This window comes from Lynx canadensis, chromosome E3 (assembly GCF_007474595.2).
Source record: "Lynx canadensis isolate LIC74 chromosome E3, mLynCan4.pri.v2, whole genome shotgun sequence".
NCBI classification, from domain to species: domain Eukaryota; kingdom Metazoa; phylum Chordata; class Mammalia; order Carnivora; family Felidae; genus Lynx; species Lynx canadensis.
Genome location: NC_044318.1, coordinates 8971831 through 8986742, shown reverse-complemented (window position 1 = coordinate 8986742; position 14912 = coordinate 8971831). Strand labels below are relative to the sequence as shown.

Below are 14912 nucleotides of genomic sequence, written 5' to 3'. Positions count from 1 at the left end.
AGCCACCTAGGCAACCCAAATACAGTACAGTGCTATTTTAGGAGTCTAAGAAACCAAGCAGAAGATTTTAAAAGAGTGGAATTTTTGGCTTTTTCACTGGGCTGGGGTGGTAAAGATTGCAATTTGAGACCCACTAAAGTGGAGGGACCTAGTGAATGCTCCAAGCTTTCAGCCAGGAATCCGTGGAGGGCTAGGTTTTTTGTTTTGTTTTGTTTTTTTTAAGTTTCACATATGTTTGTTCCATACAAAACAAAACAAAACAGAGGGCTATGTCTTAAGAGCCAGAGTGAACGATGGGGCGCCTGGGTGGTGCAGTCGGTTAAGCGTCCGACTTCAGCCAGGTCATGATCTCGCAGTCCGTGAGTTCGAGCCCCGCGTCGGGCTCTGGGCTGATGGCTCAGAGCCTGTTTCTGATTCTGTGTCTCCCTCTCTCTCTGCCCCTCCCCCGTTCATACTCTGTCTCTCTCTGTCCCAAAAATAAATAAATGTTGAAAAAAAAATTAAAAAAAAATAAATAAATAAAAATTAAAAAAAATTAAAAAAAAGAGCCAGAGTGAACGAAAGGTAGAAGGAACCTTGCCACATTCACAACAAGCCTAAATTTATACAATTCTCTGAGGAGCTTAGGTGACCAGGCCCTACTCTCCCAGAGGACAGAATGAACCTTGTGTACAGTATATCATTCCAGAGCCTCACCAATTTTTCAGAAATTATCAAGTGTGCCGAAAAACAGAATCAAATGACCAGAAACTGACAGAACAGCAACAGCAACAGTTACACACATGACGTGGATGCTGGAGTTCTAACACAAGGACATTAAAAAAACTATAATTAATACTTTTAAGAATAGTGAGGAAAGACAGAGACATAGTTAAAGCCAAATGGAACATTCGTCAGGAAAGAAACTATGGAAAAAAAAGACTACACTGAAACTAACAAGTCAATTCATATAAAGACACTATTAAGAAAGTGGAAGGACCTGGGACTAGAAAAAGGTATTCATTGTAAACATATCTGGCAAAAAACCTAAGACAGGCAACTCAAAGGGAAAACATGCAAAAGTCTTAGAGAAACTTCATAAAAGGTATTAGAATGGCTCACAACCATAACATTGTACTTCACTACATTATTAGAAGGAAATACAAATTCAAAAACAATACGTGGTGTTATCAACGTACCAATGTGGCGGAGCAAAAAAGAGAATATCAAGTGATGGCAAGGATATGGGAGAACAACCACCTCATTATCCTTTCTAATGGAAATACAGCTTTGGTATGATTTCCCTGGTAAAGAGTTTGGTAATATCTATTAAACCTGAAAGTACATATATACTCTAGGACCTACCAATTCCATTTCCAGGCAACAGAAATGTGTGTATGTACATTCACCAAAACACATGTAAAGGAATGTTCATAACAGCACTACTCATAATTTCCCCAATCTGCAAACAAACCAGGTGCCCACGAATAAGTAAACTGAGGTATATTCATATGATGAACATTATACAGAAAAGAGAATGAACACATCATTGCTGCTCAGCGGAGCATGGATGAGCCTCACAACATATAATGTTGGACAAAAGAGGCAAGACACCAAAGTGTTCCCTGAGTCTGACTCCATTTCTATAAAGGTGAAAACCAACCAAAAACTTAGGTTAAAAGTTCAGATAGTGTTACTTAGGCCGCTCTGGTAGGAGCAGGATTGGTGATTAGGAGTGAGGCATGAGGCAGAATGGATGGCACTGGTTTGACCCAAGAGATAGTTACAAAATGTTTTTATTTTCTAAGCTATACATTTGCCAGGCTATACATTTACCTTGTGTAGTTTTCAGTGGGCATTATGTCAATTAACTTAATTTTTAAAAATTATTTATATAAATGTGTGTGTATATATATGCATGTAGAAAAGTGTGTCTGTTTGTGTGTGTATATAAACTGTTAATACTTACCCTGAGAAGCTAATCTGTGTATCTGCACACTGAAGATTGGAATCCCGTGACCATTCAAAGACATGTGACTTTTATAAAACTGTTCTACTGACTGATACCAGTGATGGCTGGTTTTTTTTTTTTTTAATGTTTATTTGTTTATTTATTTATTTTTGAGAGAGAGAGCACAAGTGGGAGAGGAGCACAGAGAGAGGGAGAGAGGGAATCCAAGCAGGCTCCAGCTGAAGAGAGGATTAATAAACTGGAAAATAGGTCAATAGGAAATATCCAGACTGAAGCCTGGAGAACAGAAGACATGGCAGCTACAGAGAAGCAAGTAATTGAAATACCGGAGGGGAGAAGAGATGGAATGGTGCCGAAGGAATATCTGAAGAGACAATTGCCAAGATTTTTCCAAAGATAGTGGAAGACATAAAACCAGATTCATGAAAACGGTGAGTCCCAATCGAGATAAATTAAAAACCAAACAAACACTAAACCCAAGCCCCCACAACTAGCATCGTAGTGCACTAATGAAAACCAAAGGTAAGTAGGATATCTTAAAAGCAGAAATACAGACACGATCTTTGAAGAAACAACAATCAGACTGAAGCTAACTTTTCAACAGAGATGATAGAAGTCAGAGGTAAAGACATCTTGAAAGTTCTGAAAGCAAATAACTACCTACAAGTCAATACCTATGTTAAAATAGTCTTTAAAAATATAGACAAAATGAGGGCACCCAGGTGGCTCAGTCAGATAAGCATCTGATTTCTGCTCAGTTAAGCATCTGACTTCTTCTCAGGTCTTGATCTCATAATTCATGAGTTCGAGCCCCACATCGGGCTCTGCGCTATGTGGAGTCTGCTTGGGATTCTCTCTCTTTCTCCCTCTCTGCTCCTCCCCCACTTGCGCTCTGTCTCTCTCTCTCTCTCTCTCTCTCTCAAATAAATAAACTTAAAAAAAAAAAAAGACAGAATGGCATTGTTTCCAAACCAAAAAAACCTGACAAAATTTATCTTGAGCAAAACTAAAAAAAGAAATAACAAAGAACAAAGTTCTTCAGGCAGACGGAAAATTACCGCAGATCGAAAGACAGAAACACAGGAAGAAATGAAGAGCAACAGGAGTGGTAAATATGTGGTAACTGTGAGTAATGACTGTAACAAAGCAGTGATACCAGGCACCTGGGTGGCTCAGTCGGGGAAGCATCCGACTTCCGCTCAGGGCATGATCTCACAGTCCATGAGTTCGAGCCCCATGTCGGGCTCTGTGCTGACAGCTCAGAGCCTGGAGCCTGCTCGAGATTCTGTGTCTCCCTCTCTCTCTGCCCCTCCCCTGCTCATGCTCTGCCTCTCTCTGTCTCAAAAATAAATAAAAACATTAAAAAGAAACAATAGTGATACTATCTTGTGAGATTTAAGATACAGAGGACTTTGAACAACAAGGGTTTGAACTGTGCATGTCCACTTACAGGTGGAAATTTTTTCGATCAATAACGTACAGTACCCCAAGTGTATTTTCTCTTATGATTTTTAATATTTTTTCTCTAGATGGCAGTACTGTAAAAATACAGTATATAATACATAGTACATACAAAATGTTTAATTGTTTATTTTAAGTAAGGCTTCCAGTTAACAGTAGGTTATTAGTAGTTAACATTTTTGGGGAGTCAAAAGTTATGTGTGAAGTTTTGTGTGTGGGGTCGACGCCGCATTATTCGAGTGTCAACTGTAATGTAAAATGAAAATGTGTGAAAACACAAAAGATGGAGTGAGAGCAGTAAACGGAGTTACAGGGTTCTAAGGTCAAGCACTGCCTACAAAATGGCAGAGGTAGCAATTCATATGAGATTCTGATTACTAGAGTCAAGGATCCACATCTGATCTTTGGGGCAATTTCTAAAAGGACAATGAAGATGTGTAATTAACAAGGTAATGGGAAAAGAGGAAAACAAGATTGATTCTAAAGGCTAACATAGCGACCAACACACAGACACAGACAAGGGAGAAGGAGCATAAAATAGATGGAATGAAAGAGAACAGAAGAAAGACTGTAGTTCTGAACCCACGTATTTCAGTAAGATTACATTAAACATAAATCTAGATTTTCTAATAAATAGGCAACTATTTTCAAATTGGGTTTAAAACACATGTTTAATTTAATAATTAAAAAGCTAGCACCCATGTAACCACCGCTCAGGTAAATATATTTTATATGATCAGCATTTCAGAAACCCATGTGCCTCTATCCTGTATTACAAATCTCCTCCATAAATAGCATTTGTAGTGCTAATTTCTTTGTTTTATTCTTTAAGTTCACCATCTAGCCTTGAATTCCTACATAATGTACTTCTATTTTTCTGGCTATTTTTGACATTCATTTGAACAGAATCGAACCATTCAATGTTTTTACGGGAGTAACTCAGTTGCACGTGACTGCAGTTCCTCCATTTCCACTAACGTACAGAATTCCACTGTGCGGATTTACTGTAATTTATTCACTTCAAATGTAGATGGGCTTTTTTTTCTTTCTCGTTTTTTACTATTATGGAAAATGCTAATAAATGTTCCTCTGCATATATCCTATTGCACATTTAAAGGGCATGTTTCAAAGGATAGGAATGTGTGATCAAATGATGGTCAGATCTTCAATATTCCTAGATAATGCCAAATTTTTCCTAAAGCATTATACCAATTTGCTCTTCTAACAACAAAATTTTAAACAGAGTCAGTTCCCTTTATTTCAAAGCCTCTCCAATACATCTGGTGTTGTTGGATTTTTCAATGTTTTACTTTTCCTTACCTGATATGAAATGACAGCTCATTGTGGCTTTAATTTGCATTTCCCTGATTATTAATGAAAATGAGCACCTTTTCATATGTTTATTGGTCATTTGGAATTCCTCTTTTGTGAAAAACACATGCAAGTCTTTTGCCCATTTTCCTTTTGTATTATCTGGCTTTTACTCACTGAAACTCTTTTATATATATACTCTGGGTACTAGTCCTCAATAGGTTCTATGTGCTGCATATGTCTTCTTCACCTTGATGGCTTGTCTTCTCACTACAATTATAGTGCCTTGAGAGAAGAAGTTTCCAATTTGAATGTGGTAAATCCAAAAAAAAAAAGATTTAAGGTGATCAATTTTTTCACTTATTGCAAAGGTATTTGTGTCTTAAGAAATCTTTCCTTATCTGAAGTTCATGGAGACATTCTATATTACCTTCTAAAAGCTTTATAATTCTCCTTTCGTTATTTAGTTCCTAATCCACATGAGGATGATTTTTATGTATAGCCTGATATAGGGATCCAGTTTCTTTCATATTTCCCTCAACAAGAGTAGCAAAGTAACTGCACTATTTACTAAGTCCCTCATGTCCCAGATGATGGGCCATACATTCTCCATCACTGACCACACACACATAGGTTTCCGGATTCTCCATTTGTCTATCACTCGTATCACATTATCCTCATTATTGCAGTTTAGTAGTGTCCTGACATCTGATGGCAAACTCCTTCCTTTGTGTTTCTCTAGTTGATGGACATCTTGGGTTTCTTAATCTACTGCATTTACGCACACATTTTAGAAATCAAATCATCTTGTCAAGTTCCACAAAATTACACACTGGGGAACTGATTGGAATTGCACTCCATAAATTAATTTGAACAAAAGTGAGAACATTCTATAAATACTGCATTGGGCAACCCATAAACATAGTACATTTCTCCAGTGAATTTTTCTTAAAATCTCTGGAAGTTTTGTTCATTTTCTTCAGTTATTACATGTCTTATTGAATGTATTCCTAGCTTAGCTAATGGCTGTATTTGGTGCTACTGTATTGGTGTGGTATCTTTAAAAAATATCTTATAATTCCCTAATTGTTTGTATCAGGTATACAGGAATATAACTGATTTCTTACGCATTTGAGATTGGCAATGTTGCTAACCTCTTAGTAATCCTAATAATTTATCTGTAAGTTATGTTGCATTTCCTACATTATAATCCTACCCTAATCATCCAAGGATAGCAATAATATTTCTTCCTTCTTTTTTTTTTATTTTTATTTTTTATTTATTTTTGGGACAGAGAGAGACAGAGCATGAACGGGGGAGGGGCCGAGAGAGAGAGAGAGACACAGAATCGGAAACAGGCTCCAGGCTCCGAGCCATCAGCCCAGAGCCTGACGCGGGGCTCGAACCCACGGACCGCGAGATCGTGACCTGGCTGAAGTCGGACGCTTAATCGACTGCGCCACCCAGGCGCCCCTCTTCCTTCTTTTTAAACCCTCTATATTGACTTCTTTTTCTTCCATTAGCCAAGAGATCCAGTAGAAGGTTAAAGTGATGACCGCAGGCACCTTTCTTTTTTATATCTTAAAGGAAATACTTCCAATATTTCACCATCAGATCTGTTTTAGGGTTTTTGTAGATATTCTTTATCAGATTAAGGATGTTACCTCCCTATTCCAAGTTTGCCAGGAACTTGGTTTTTAATCATCAACAGGTATTTTGTCAAATCCGACCTCTATTGTGAGTTAACAATGATTCTTGTCCTGGCAAATTACATTCGCTGATTTTTTTTATTGTTGAACCAACCTGGCAGCATTGCTGTGACAAACTCAACTTTTATAGATTATTGGACTCGGCTTACTAGTGTCTTGTTTAGGATATCTGTGTCTGTTTTGTGGGTAAAAGTGGACTGTAGGTTTCCATTTCTGTAAAATGTTAAAATTGACTTTGTATCAGAATTGTGCTAGATTGTAGTATCTAGTCTCATAAAATGAACTCAAGTATTTCCTCTTTTTTTATTCTTTGGAAGAGTTTAACACCGGTGTTGTTTCTTTCTTCGGTGTTTTTAAAACTCACCACTGAATCCATCCATCCAGGTCAAGTTATACACACTTGTTAGCATGGCTGCCTAGGACAAGTTCCATAAATGGCAGATTCTTCATGACAGAGCATAAGGTAGACTGTTCTTATCAGATAAAGCCACGGACAAATTTGCCATATTGGTCTACAAAATGCTATTTTCATGGGGTCTTCACTTTTCAACTTCTATCACTAGCATTTTATTTTTCTTTTTAGTCACTTGATGAGTTTCAGCACACACATTAAGAGGTAGTAACAACAGGGACACCTGGGTGGCTCAGTCGATTAAGCGGCCGATGTCGGCTCAGGTCATGATCTGGCAGTTTCGTGGGTTCTAGCCCCGTGTGCGGCTCTGTGCACTGACTGTGCACAGCCTGCTTAGGATCCTCTCTCTTGCTCTCTCTCTCTCTGCCCCTACCCTGCTCACACTCTCTCTCTCAAAATAATTTTTAAAAAATTGAAAAGAAAAAAAGAAGTGGTAACAACAAAGACTCGATGAAATGGGACTCCTGGGTGGCTCAGTCGGTTAAGCGGCCGACTTCGGCTCAGGTCATGATCTCGCGGTCCGTGAGTTCGAGCCCCGCGACGGGCTCAGAGCCTGGAGCCTGTTTCATATTCTGTGTCTCCCTCTCTCTGACCCTCCCCTGTTCATGCTCTGTCTCTCCCTGTCTCAAAAATAAATAAAAAAAAAAAAACGTTAAAAAAAAGAAATGGGACTCCTGCCTTCATAAACCAAATAAATGCTTTCTTAATAGCAGCTTCCTGGCTCAAAACTAAAATGAATATTAGGAATATTAGGAATGTTAGGGTTTCTTCCGAGGAGTCAAAACTGCATGTAAATTCCCAAATACCAAGAATCTACTGCAAATGGTGTAGATTTGGGATGCTTCTCCTTCTTTTGCTGCCTCCTTGGGTATGTGCAGTTCTCTGGAGAAAGGGTGTTGTTCTTCAAATAATGGCCATCCTTTATTTATTTTTGGTTATATATTTTTCTCTTTTTAAAAGCTGGAGTATAATTTAACGTATAAAAGTAAAACCTGAGGACATTTTAAGGAGTTAATGTTAAGAATAAATAAATAGTATTATAAAGCTCCAAAACTGTTCAAAACCACCAAAGAAAAGAATTCACTAAAATGCCCCTCCCCCCATCATCTATCTAGGCTGGAATCAGTAATCGTGTTTCTTTGTTAAACCTAATGATTTCTTCCCTACCAGCCCCAAATCTTTTAGACTAGATCAGGGGTTCCAGGTCTTGGATGCTTTTTTTTTTTTTAAGTTTATTCATTTTTGAGAGATAGAGACAGAGCATGAACAGGGCAGAGAGAGAGAGAGAGAGAGACAGAGAGAGAGAGAGAGACACGGAATCCAAAGCAGGATCCAGGCTCTGAGCTGTCAGTACAGAGCTCAATGCGGGGCTCGAACTCATGAACTGTGAGATCATGACCTGAGCTGAAGTCGGATGCTTAACTGACTGAGCCACCCAGGCTCCCTTTGGATGTTTTTTTTAGACAAGGAAGTTAGTCTGTTCACTCTAATTTGAAGTTGCCATGACACTGCTTTCAACCTCTAAGAAACTAATAATTTCAGGCACTTCTTCTCCACTCTTACTTTCCTAGCCTTAGTCTTCTCTGTAATTTTTGTAAGCCACTGTTTCACAGGACCTTGACTTTTCCGTGTGTAGAACAAAAACCACAGGAGTGATCAAGTGACCACTCTGGTCCCCATACCAAAGCTGGAACACAGCATAATGGAAAACCCAATCCCCTAGTCAATTCTAAACTTGACTTAGTATTGTTTTTCATTTTAAGTAAACCCTACTCCCAATGTGGAGCTTGAACCCACTACCCAGCGATCAAAAGTCACATGTTCTACCGACTGAGCCATTCAGGTGCCCATATTTAGTAACCAATTCCTGGATAACCAATTCCATTCCTTCACAACAGACAAGAATGAATGTGAACATTTAAGCTGTTTTACGCTTGAGAAACATAGGTTAACAAGCATCTACTTAGTTAAGTATGCATTTTTATAGAAACGCCTACCTTTCAGAAACAGCATCATGTTTCCTTGATAAATTAATCTTTTCACTCGCATTTTGTGAAGGGTTAGCAGATTCAGAGTTCACCGAAGTCTTTCTTTTATCTGGACTACTGACTGACTCTGGGCTCTTATCCAAATTCGTCTCTGAATTTGTAACCTGTTAATTGGGTGAGGGAAAGCACTGAAAGGGAGTGGAGTGTTACCACTTGTATTCTTCCACACACAACTACTAGGTAAACTTTCACCTGGAAAATGTTCTCAAGATATTCCCGAATACATATGGCAAAACATACGTTAAGTTATACGTATTTTGATGGCTAATGACAATGATTGCAGTTTCTCTGCCAAAATGAATTTTAAAAATACTTCTAGGAAATAAAAATGATAGTAACAAATGAACTTGTTAGCTTGCGTGGAAAAGAAAAATAAATACCTAAGTACTTATACAACATTTTATTCCTATCAGACTATGTTATAGGAACTCAGAAACATTAAACTTTAATAAGCAAATTTTTACTTTCATTATACTTCTAATAATAAGTGAAAACCAGAAATAAATCAAATTTCCAACTTGTTCTTCCAGTTGGTGAGTTTTGTTTAAAACTTGGAAGCTGAAGTACTTAGTACATGCTTTGGTTGAGAACTTACAGTATTTTTTTTTTAAGTTTATTTATTTTGAGGGTGGGGGAGAGAGAGGGACAGAGAGAGAGAGAACTTGCTGACAGCACAGAGTTTGATGTGGGGCTCAAACTCACAAGCCGTGAGATCATGACCTGAGCTGGAGTTGGACACTTAAGTCGACTGAGCTAGCCAGGTGCCCTGAGAACTTGCAGTACTTAAAATATCTGTGTTAGTTGGGGCCCCTGGGTGGGTCAGTGGGTTAAGCATCAGACTCCTGATTTTGGCTCAGGGCATGATCTCACTGTTTTGTGGGTTCAAGCCCCATGTCAGCCTCTGTGCTGACAGCTCAGGGCCTGGAGCCTGCTTCGGGTTCTGTGTCTCCCTCTCTCTCTGCCCCTTCCCTGCTCATGCTCTATCTCTCTCTCTCTCAAAAAGAAATAAACATAAAAAAATATTTAAAAAAAAAAAAAGGACAAGAAAATTTTGTCAATCATTTGTCAACACATTCAACAACTTAGATAAAATGGTCACATTCCTTGTGAAGGTAACTTACAAAACTGACACGAGATCAAAGAGAAAAATGTGAATTGCCCCATACCTATTAAAGAGTTGCATTTTGAGAAAAAGTCTCTCTATAAAAAAAGCTCTCGCCCAGAGAGTCTTCAGAGATGGATTCTATCAAACATTTAAGGCAGTAACAAAAATTTTACCACAAACTTCCAGGGAACAGGGGTAGGAATGCTTCCCAATTCATTTACTGAGGCTAGCTACCATAAATACGATACCAAAGAAAATAAAGACACTACAAGGAAAAAACTCAGTGAACGTACATTGAAGATTAGATTCAAATTTTATATAAAAAATATAAACAGATGCCAAACTCCAATGATACCCTTGCTGAAATATTTTGGAAATATATTCTGCTACAAAACACGTTAGTATTTAAGAATGCACCAAATATAAAGATGGCTTAGGAGATGAATGGATTGACAGATATATGACAAAAATCAACACATAAAAATAGTAAAGGTAGAATTTAGATGCCGTGTATACAAGTGTTCACTGTTAAATTTTTTCAACTTTGCTGTAGTGTGTGTTTTAAATTCTTTATCATGATAAAATGGTGGGGATGGGAGCAGTCTAGGTAATCACAAATCACCTCTCTACTCACTTTATTTTCCTTTATTTTTTACCTCTCCACTCACTTGATGAAAGAAATATAAGTGGCATTTGGAGGATACTCTGCAGACTATCTTCTGCAGAGACAGCATCATAGGAACATTCCAAAAACAAATGTATTGTCTTTAAAGCCGACATTTCCTTTCTTAAAATCCAACTACCTGTAATGTGGGTCAGTGAGGTAATTAAAACTCCTATATGTTTATACCAACCTTACAGGCCGTGTTATTGGTTAATACATTTGGTTCCAAGCAATTCTTTTGAGTTTGCAATACTGTTTTAATGCGTCTTTGAAGTTTGGATATTTTCGCCTAGAAGAGAAAGAGAAAAACAAATATGAAACCAGAGTACTAAATAATATATAGAGATGAAGGGAAAACTATGTATTTGCCAAAGTAGTCTTCTAACACTTAGGTAGCCACCCAAGTAAATGAGAAATTCTTATATAAGCAAAGATTTAAATCATGTTTGATGCTGCTATACCATTTAAGAATGGAAGATAAAAACCCCAAACTTCTAACTGAGCCACAGTAACACTAATGTCGGTACAAACACCAATCAGCAAGTAACCTTAGAAAAGGAGAACCAAACAAAACCCCCGAGACAGTTTGAAACAGGCTGTAGGAGCTCTAATACAGAATATGTTTTGAATTAAAAAAAAAAAAACAAAACTGCCTATGTATTAGGTCAATCGACACAGAATTACTGACAACAGAATAGCACAGAATAATATTTCTAAAAGTATCTCACAAGGGCCACTATTGCTAATAGATTCTATCGCCTCTGGTATAGTACATAATGCTTGTGGTCAAGGATCAGACTTGGGTCTGCTTTATTGTTTCCGTTTCCTAACAGGTAAAATATCACTACATTCCACTTCCAAATTAAATCAGATGAAATTAGAAACTTACGAAGAGTTCATCAGCTACTGCTTCATGTTTATTCCTGCACTGTGTCCTCCCAATGCGTTCGGTCAGTTCTTTCAGTTTGTTATCAAATAGTTTGTAATTTACACTATAGATCTCCTGTCGAATCAAATGTTTGACCTAGAATTAAAAAAAAAAAACAACCCAAACACCCCATGTTTCAAGTTGAAAAACAATTTTATTTTCTACCCCTTCAAAACATCTTTGCTCTTTTTTGGATTTACTGTAACCAATAAAATATACCTTTTTTTTCATATTTTTATGTTTCTATGTATATGACTGTATGCGTAAGTTTTATAGAAGTTCGAATATCAAATTCAGCAAGACACACCATCTATGGAGATGTTAGAAAAAATTAAATGTCGTCTCCCAGTGCTAATTTTAGTTTCCTGTAGTTTCAGCTGAATTCCATAATATATATTAAAGGAAAGGTAAAAGCCTATATCCCATTTATATATATATTTTTTATTTTTTTTAACGTTTATTCATTTTTGAGAGATAGAGCAAGAGAGCATGAGCAGGGGAGGGGCGAGAGAGAGGGAGACACAGAATCCCAAGCGGGCTCCAGGCTCCGAGCGGTCAGCCCAGAGCCTGACGCGGGGCTTGAACCCATGAACTGTGAGATCGTGACCTGAGCCGAAGTCGGACGCTTAACCGACTGAGCCACCCAGGCGCTCCCCCATTTATATTTTTTAATAAGCATAACTGAAACCTGTATTCCACAAAAAGGATCTCTACCTATCTGAAAACCAGAGCCCAATGAACATGGCTGGTTGGTCCGTAGTAAATCTGAAGCAGATTATGGAAGTCTGAGCCTTGGCCCAGTCATTAACAAGCTACATGACCTTTGGGAAGTCACAATATCTCTCGGCTTCATTTTCTTTGTCCACATAGGGGTAGATAATACAATGCTGAACAAATGATCCTCATAGGAGTTTTATAATACGAAAGGTTAATATGTGAAAGAGCTCCATAAAATAGAAAATAGTGAATTGGCATAAAGGAAATAAATATGCAACATAATCCACTTTACTTACATAGGTTTTTTTAGGGGGTGACTTTCCTATTGTTAAAACTGAAAGAGGCCAGAACAATTAGGTAGTGACTAACGCCGTTTGGCATAAAACATGCTATCCTAACAGTCTGTAGTAGCTATCACACGAAACATTAATGCATTTCATTGTCTGGCTGTTTTTTAGAAAACAGACTGGCCTATTTTCAGGGAGTATAATTAATCTCAATGCCCACGGCTATGAAAAGCTCTGTCGAGCCATATATTCAGAAACATCCACTGTGCCTTTTTGAACCTATAACCTCCTGTAAGCCACGTTCCTAACACAGTAAGTAGTCTCTCTTTTTTTTTTCTAATTTTTTTTTTTTCTCAACGTGTTTATTTATTTTTGGGACAGAGAGAGACAGAGCATGAACGGGGGAGGGGCAGAGAGAGAGGGAGACACAGAATCGGAAACATGCTCCAGGCTCCGAGCCATCCGCCCAGAGCCTGACGCGGGGCTCGAACTCACAGACCGCGAGATCGTGACCTGGCTGAAGTCGGACGCTTAACCGACTGCGCCACCCAGGCGCCCCAAGTAGTCTCTCTTAATAACAAAACCTGTCATGATACACTTAAGGTATTTATTGGTAATATTTGTATTTTTCCCCATAAATTCTTGTTTCTTGGTGTCTGAAATTAGAACACAAAGCTTCTATGTTAACTCTTTTATACTGGTATCACCTGGATGATTTCTCATATTCAGCTATTTTATTTGATTATTCCTAAGGTTTTTCCTTCACATTTCCAACTGTTCTTACTCTTCAACATTATCATCTACTTGATTTTTTCTGTAATGCTTAACATTTCTTGTGGTTTTCTCAATATTAGGCACGACTGTCATTTTCACTTTCAAACTTTTAAGTATTCGATTAAACTAGTAAGTGCTCAAAATAAGTATATTATATAAATAAGTGCTCAGAAAAACATACTATTTTTTACTGTCGGGTGTTACCTGTTACCCATGTGTGGTTTTTGTGGGTTACTGCATACTTGCCAGTTCAATGGCTGGGGTCAATATGTAAAGCTCATACTGAGATGAATCTTGGAGAAACTATCTAAATATTTTGAATATGGAAATAGCGTTTTGCTAACAAGTGGAGGCCACACAGTATTTGCGAACCTTCCCTGGTGACGAAGAACCATTATGGGACATTTGTTAACATCACAGATTCCTAGGCCCTACCCTGAATTCACCAACCAGAACTTCCTGGAAAAAGGCCTGGAAAGCTGTACAATTAACAGGCACCACGAGTAATTCTCAGGTAAGTGTGAGAAAAAAGGAGCCTCAAACGACAGTCTTCAACTATTAGTGAGCCCAGTAAAAACCACAATTTAACCAAGCAAGTATTCCTGGTGATTCAGATGGAGGCCTACTCTTAAAACTTGGTTATTTAAAAGGACTAACTGCCCACCTACGGGTGATTACTCTTGGTTAGAGCGGACATTTGTTCTCATTTAGTGGTGATGTTCCTGAAGAACAAGGAAGATGTAATAACCTCCACCAAATACCTCATAAATGTCTTGTGCTGATGGTAATGTGTCCAAAATTATGGTATCAGATGCAAATCCTAGGTACAATTTGCAGATGGCAGTCAAAGTAGCCTAGAGCTTGGAGAAAGACTGGCAATTATGCATTTCCAATCTGCCCCAACTTCCTAAGATGAGGAACTCCACTTATCTATGGGTAGATGAATAACTTGGACTTTAGAAGAAAAACCCCTCCACTTCAATAATTTAATTGAAATCAGTGAGGCCAAGATCCTTACAGAATCTCAAGAGAGAAGAGTCAACAGCTCTGGGACTCTCTCAGGGAAGAACGATGCCAGAATGGTAGGACCTATTCTACTGGGAATCAAACAAGAAAAATAAATAGGTATGGTTTAGAGAGTTAACTGTTTGAACAGGAATTAAAATATCAAGGGGTGGAAAGCTAGCTGTTTAGAGATAGGTAAAAAGATAGTAATTAGTTGAAACCCAAGATATTTCTGAAGAATGTGCAAGAAAACTTTTGGCGGGGGGGGGGGGCTGACAAAACAAAATAGACTGCATTCCTTAAACCTCACTTGGAAGGACCATTTTCTGTGTCAACTCAGACCAAGTATTTTGTGAGACAGATAACAATAATGAATGAAAATTGTAATCTTCCCCTGCCAGTGAAACCAAAATGATACAAAGATTAAATTTTGTCTTTATATGTCCCTATCAGAACTTATTTCTAAGGGCACCTGGGTGGCTCAGTCAGTTGAGTGTCCGACTTCGGCTGAGGTCACGTTCTCACACCTCTTGAGTTCGA

At 38.1% G+C, this 14912-nt stretch overlaps 1 protein-coding gene across 1 annotated transcript in view; it reads right to left on the bottom strand.

The window, feature by feature from the left end:
* The window catches only part of ATF7IP2 (activating transcription factor 7 interacting protein 2), a 61607-nt gene that overhangs the window by 29239 nt on the left and 17456 nt on the right, over positions 1–14912 (bottom strand). The window contains exons 5-7 of the mRNA XM_030301378.1: positions 11551–11685; positions 10852–10950; positions 8842–8996 (exon numbers count right to left, since the gene is read on the bottom strand). Coding sequence (XP_030157238.1) covers positions 8842–8996; positions 10852–10950; positions 11551–11685 — 389 coding nt within the window. The remainder of the gene's footprint in view (positions 1–8841; positions 8997–10851; positions 10951–11550; positions 11686–14912) is intronic.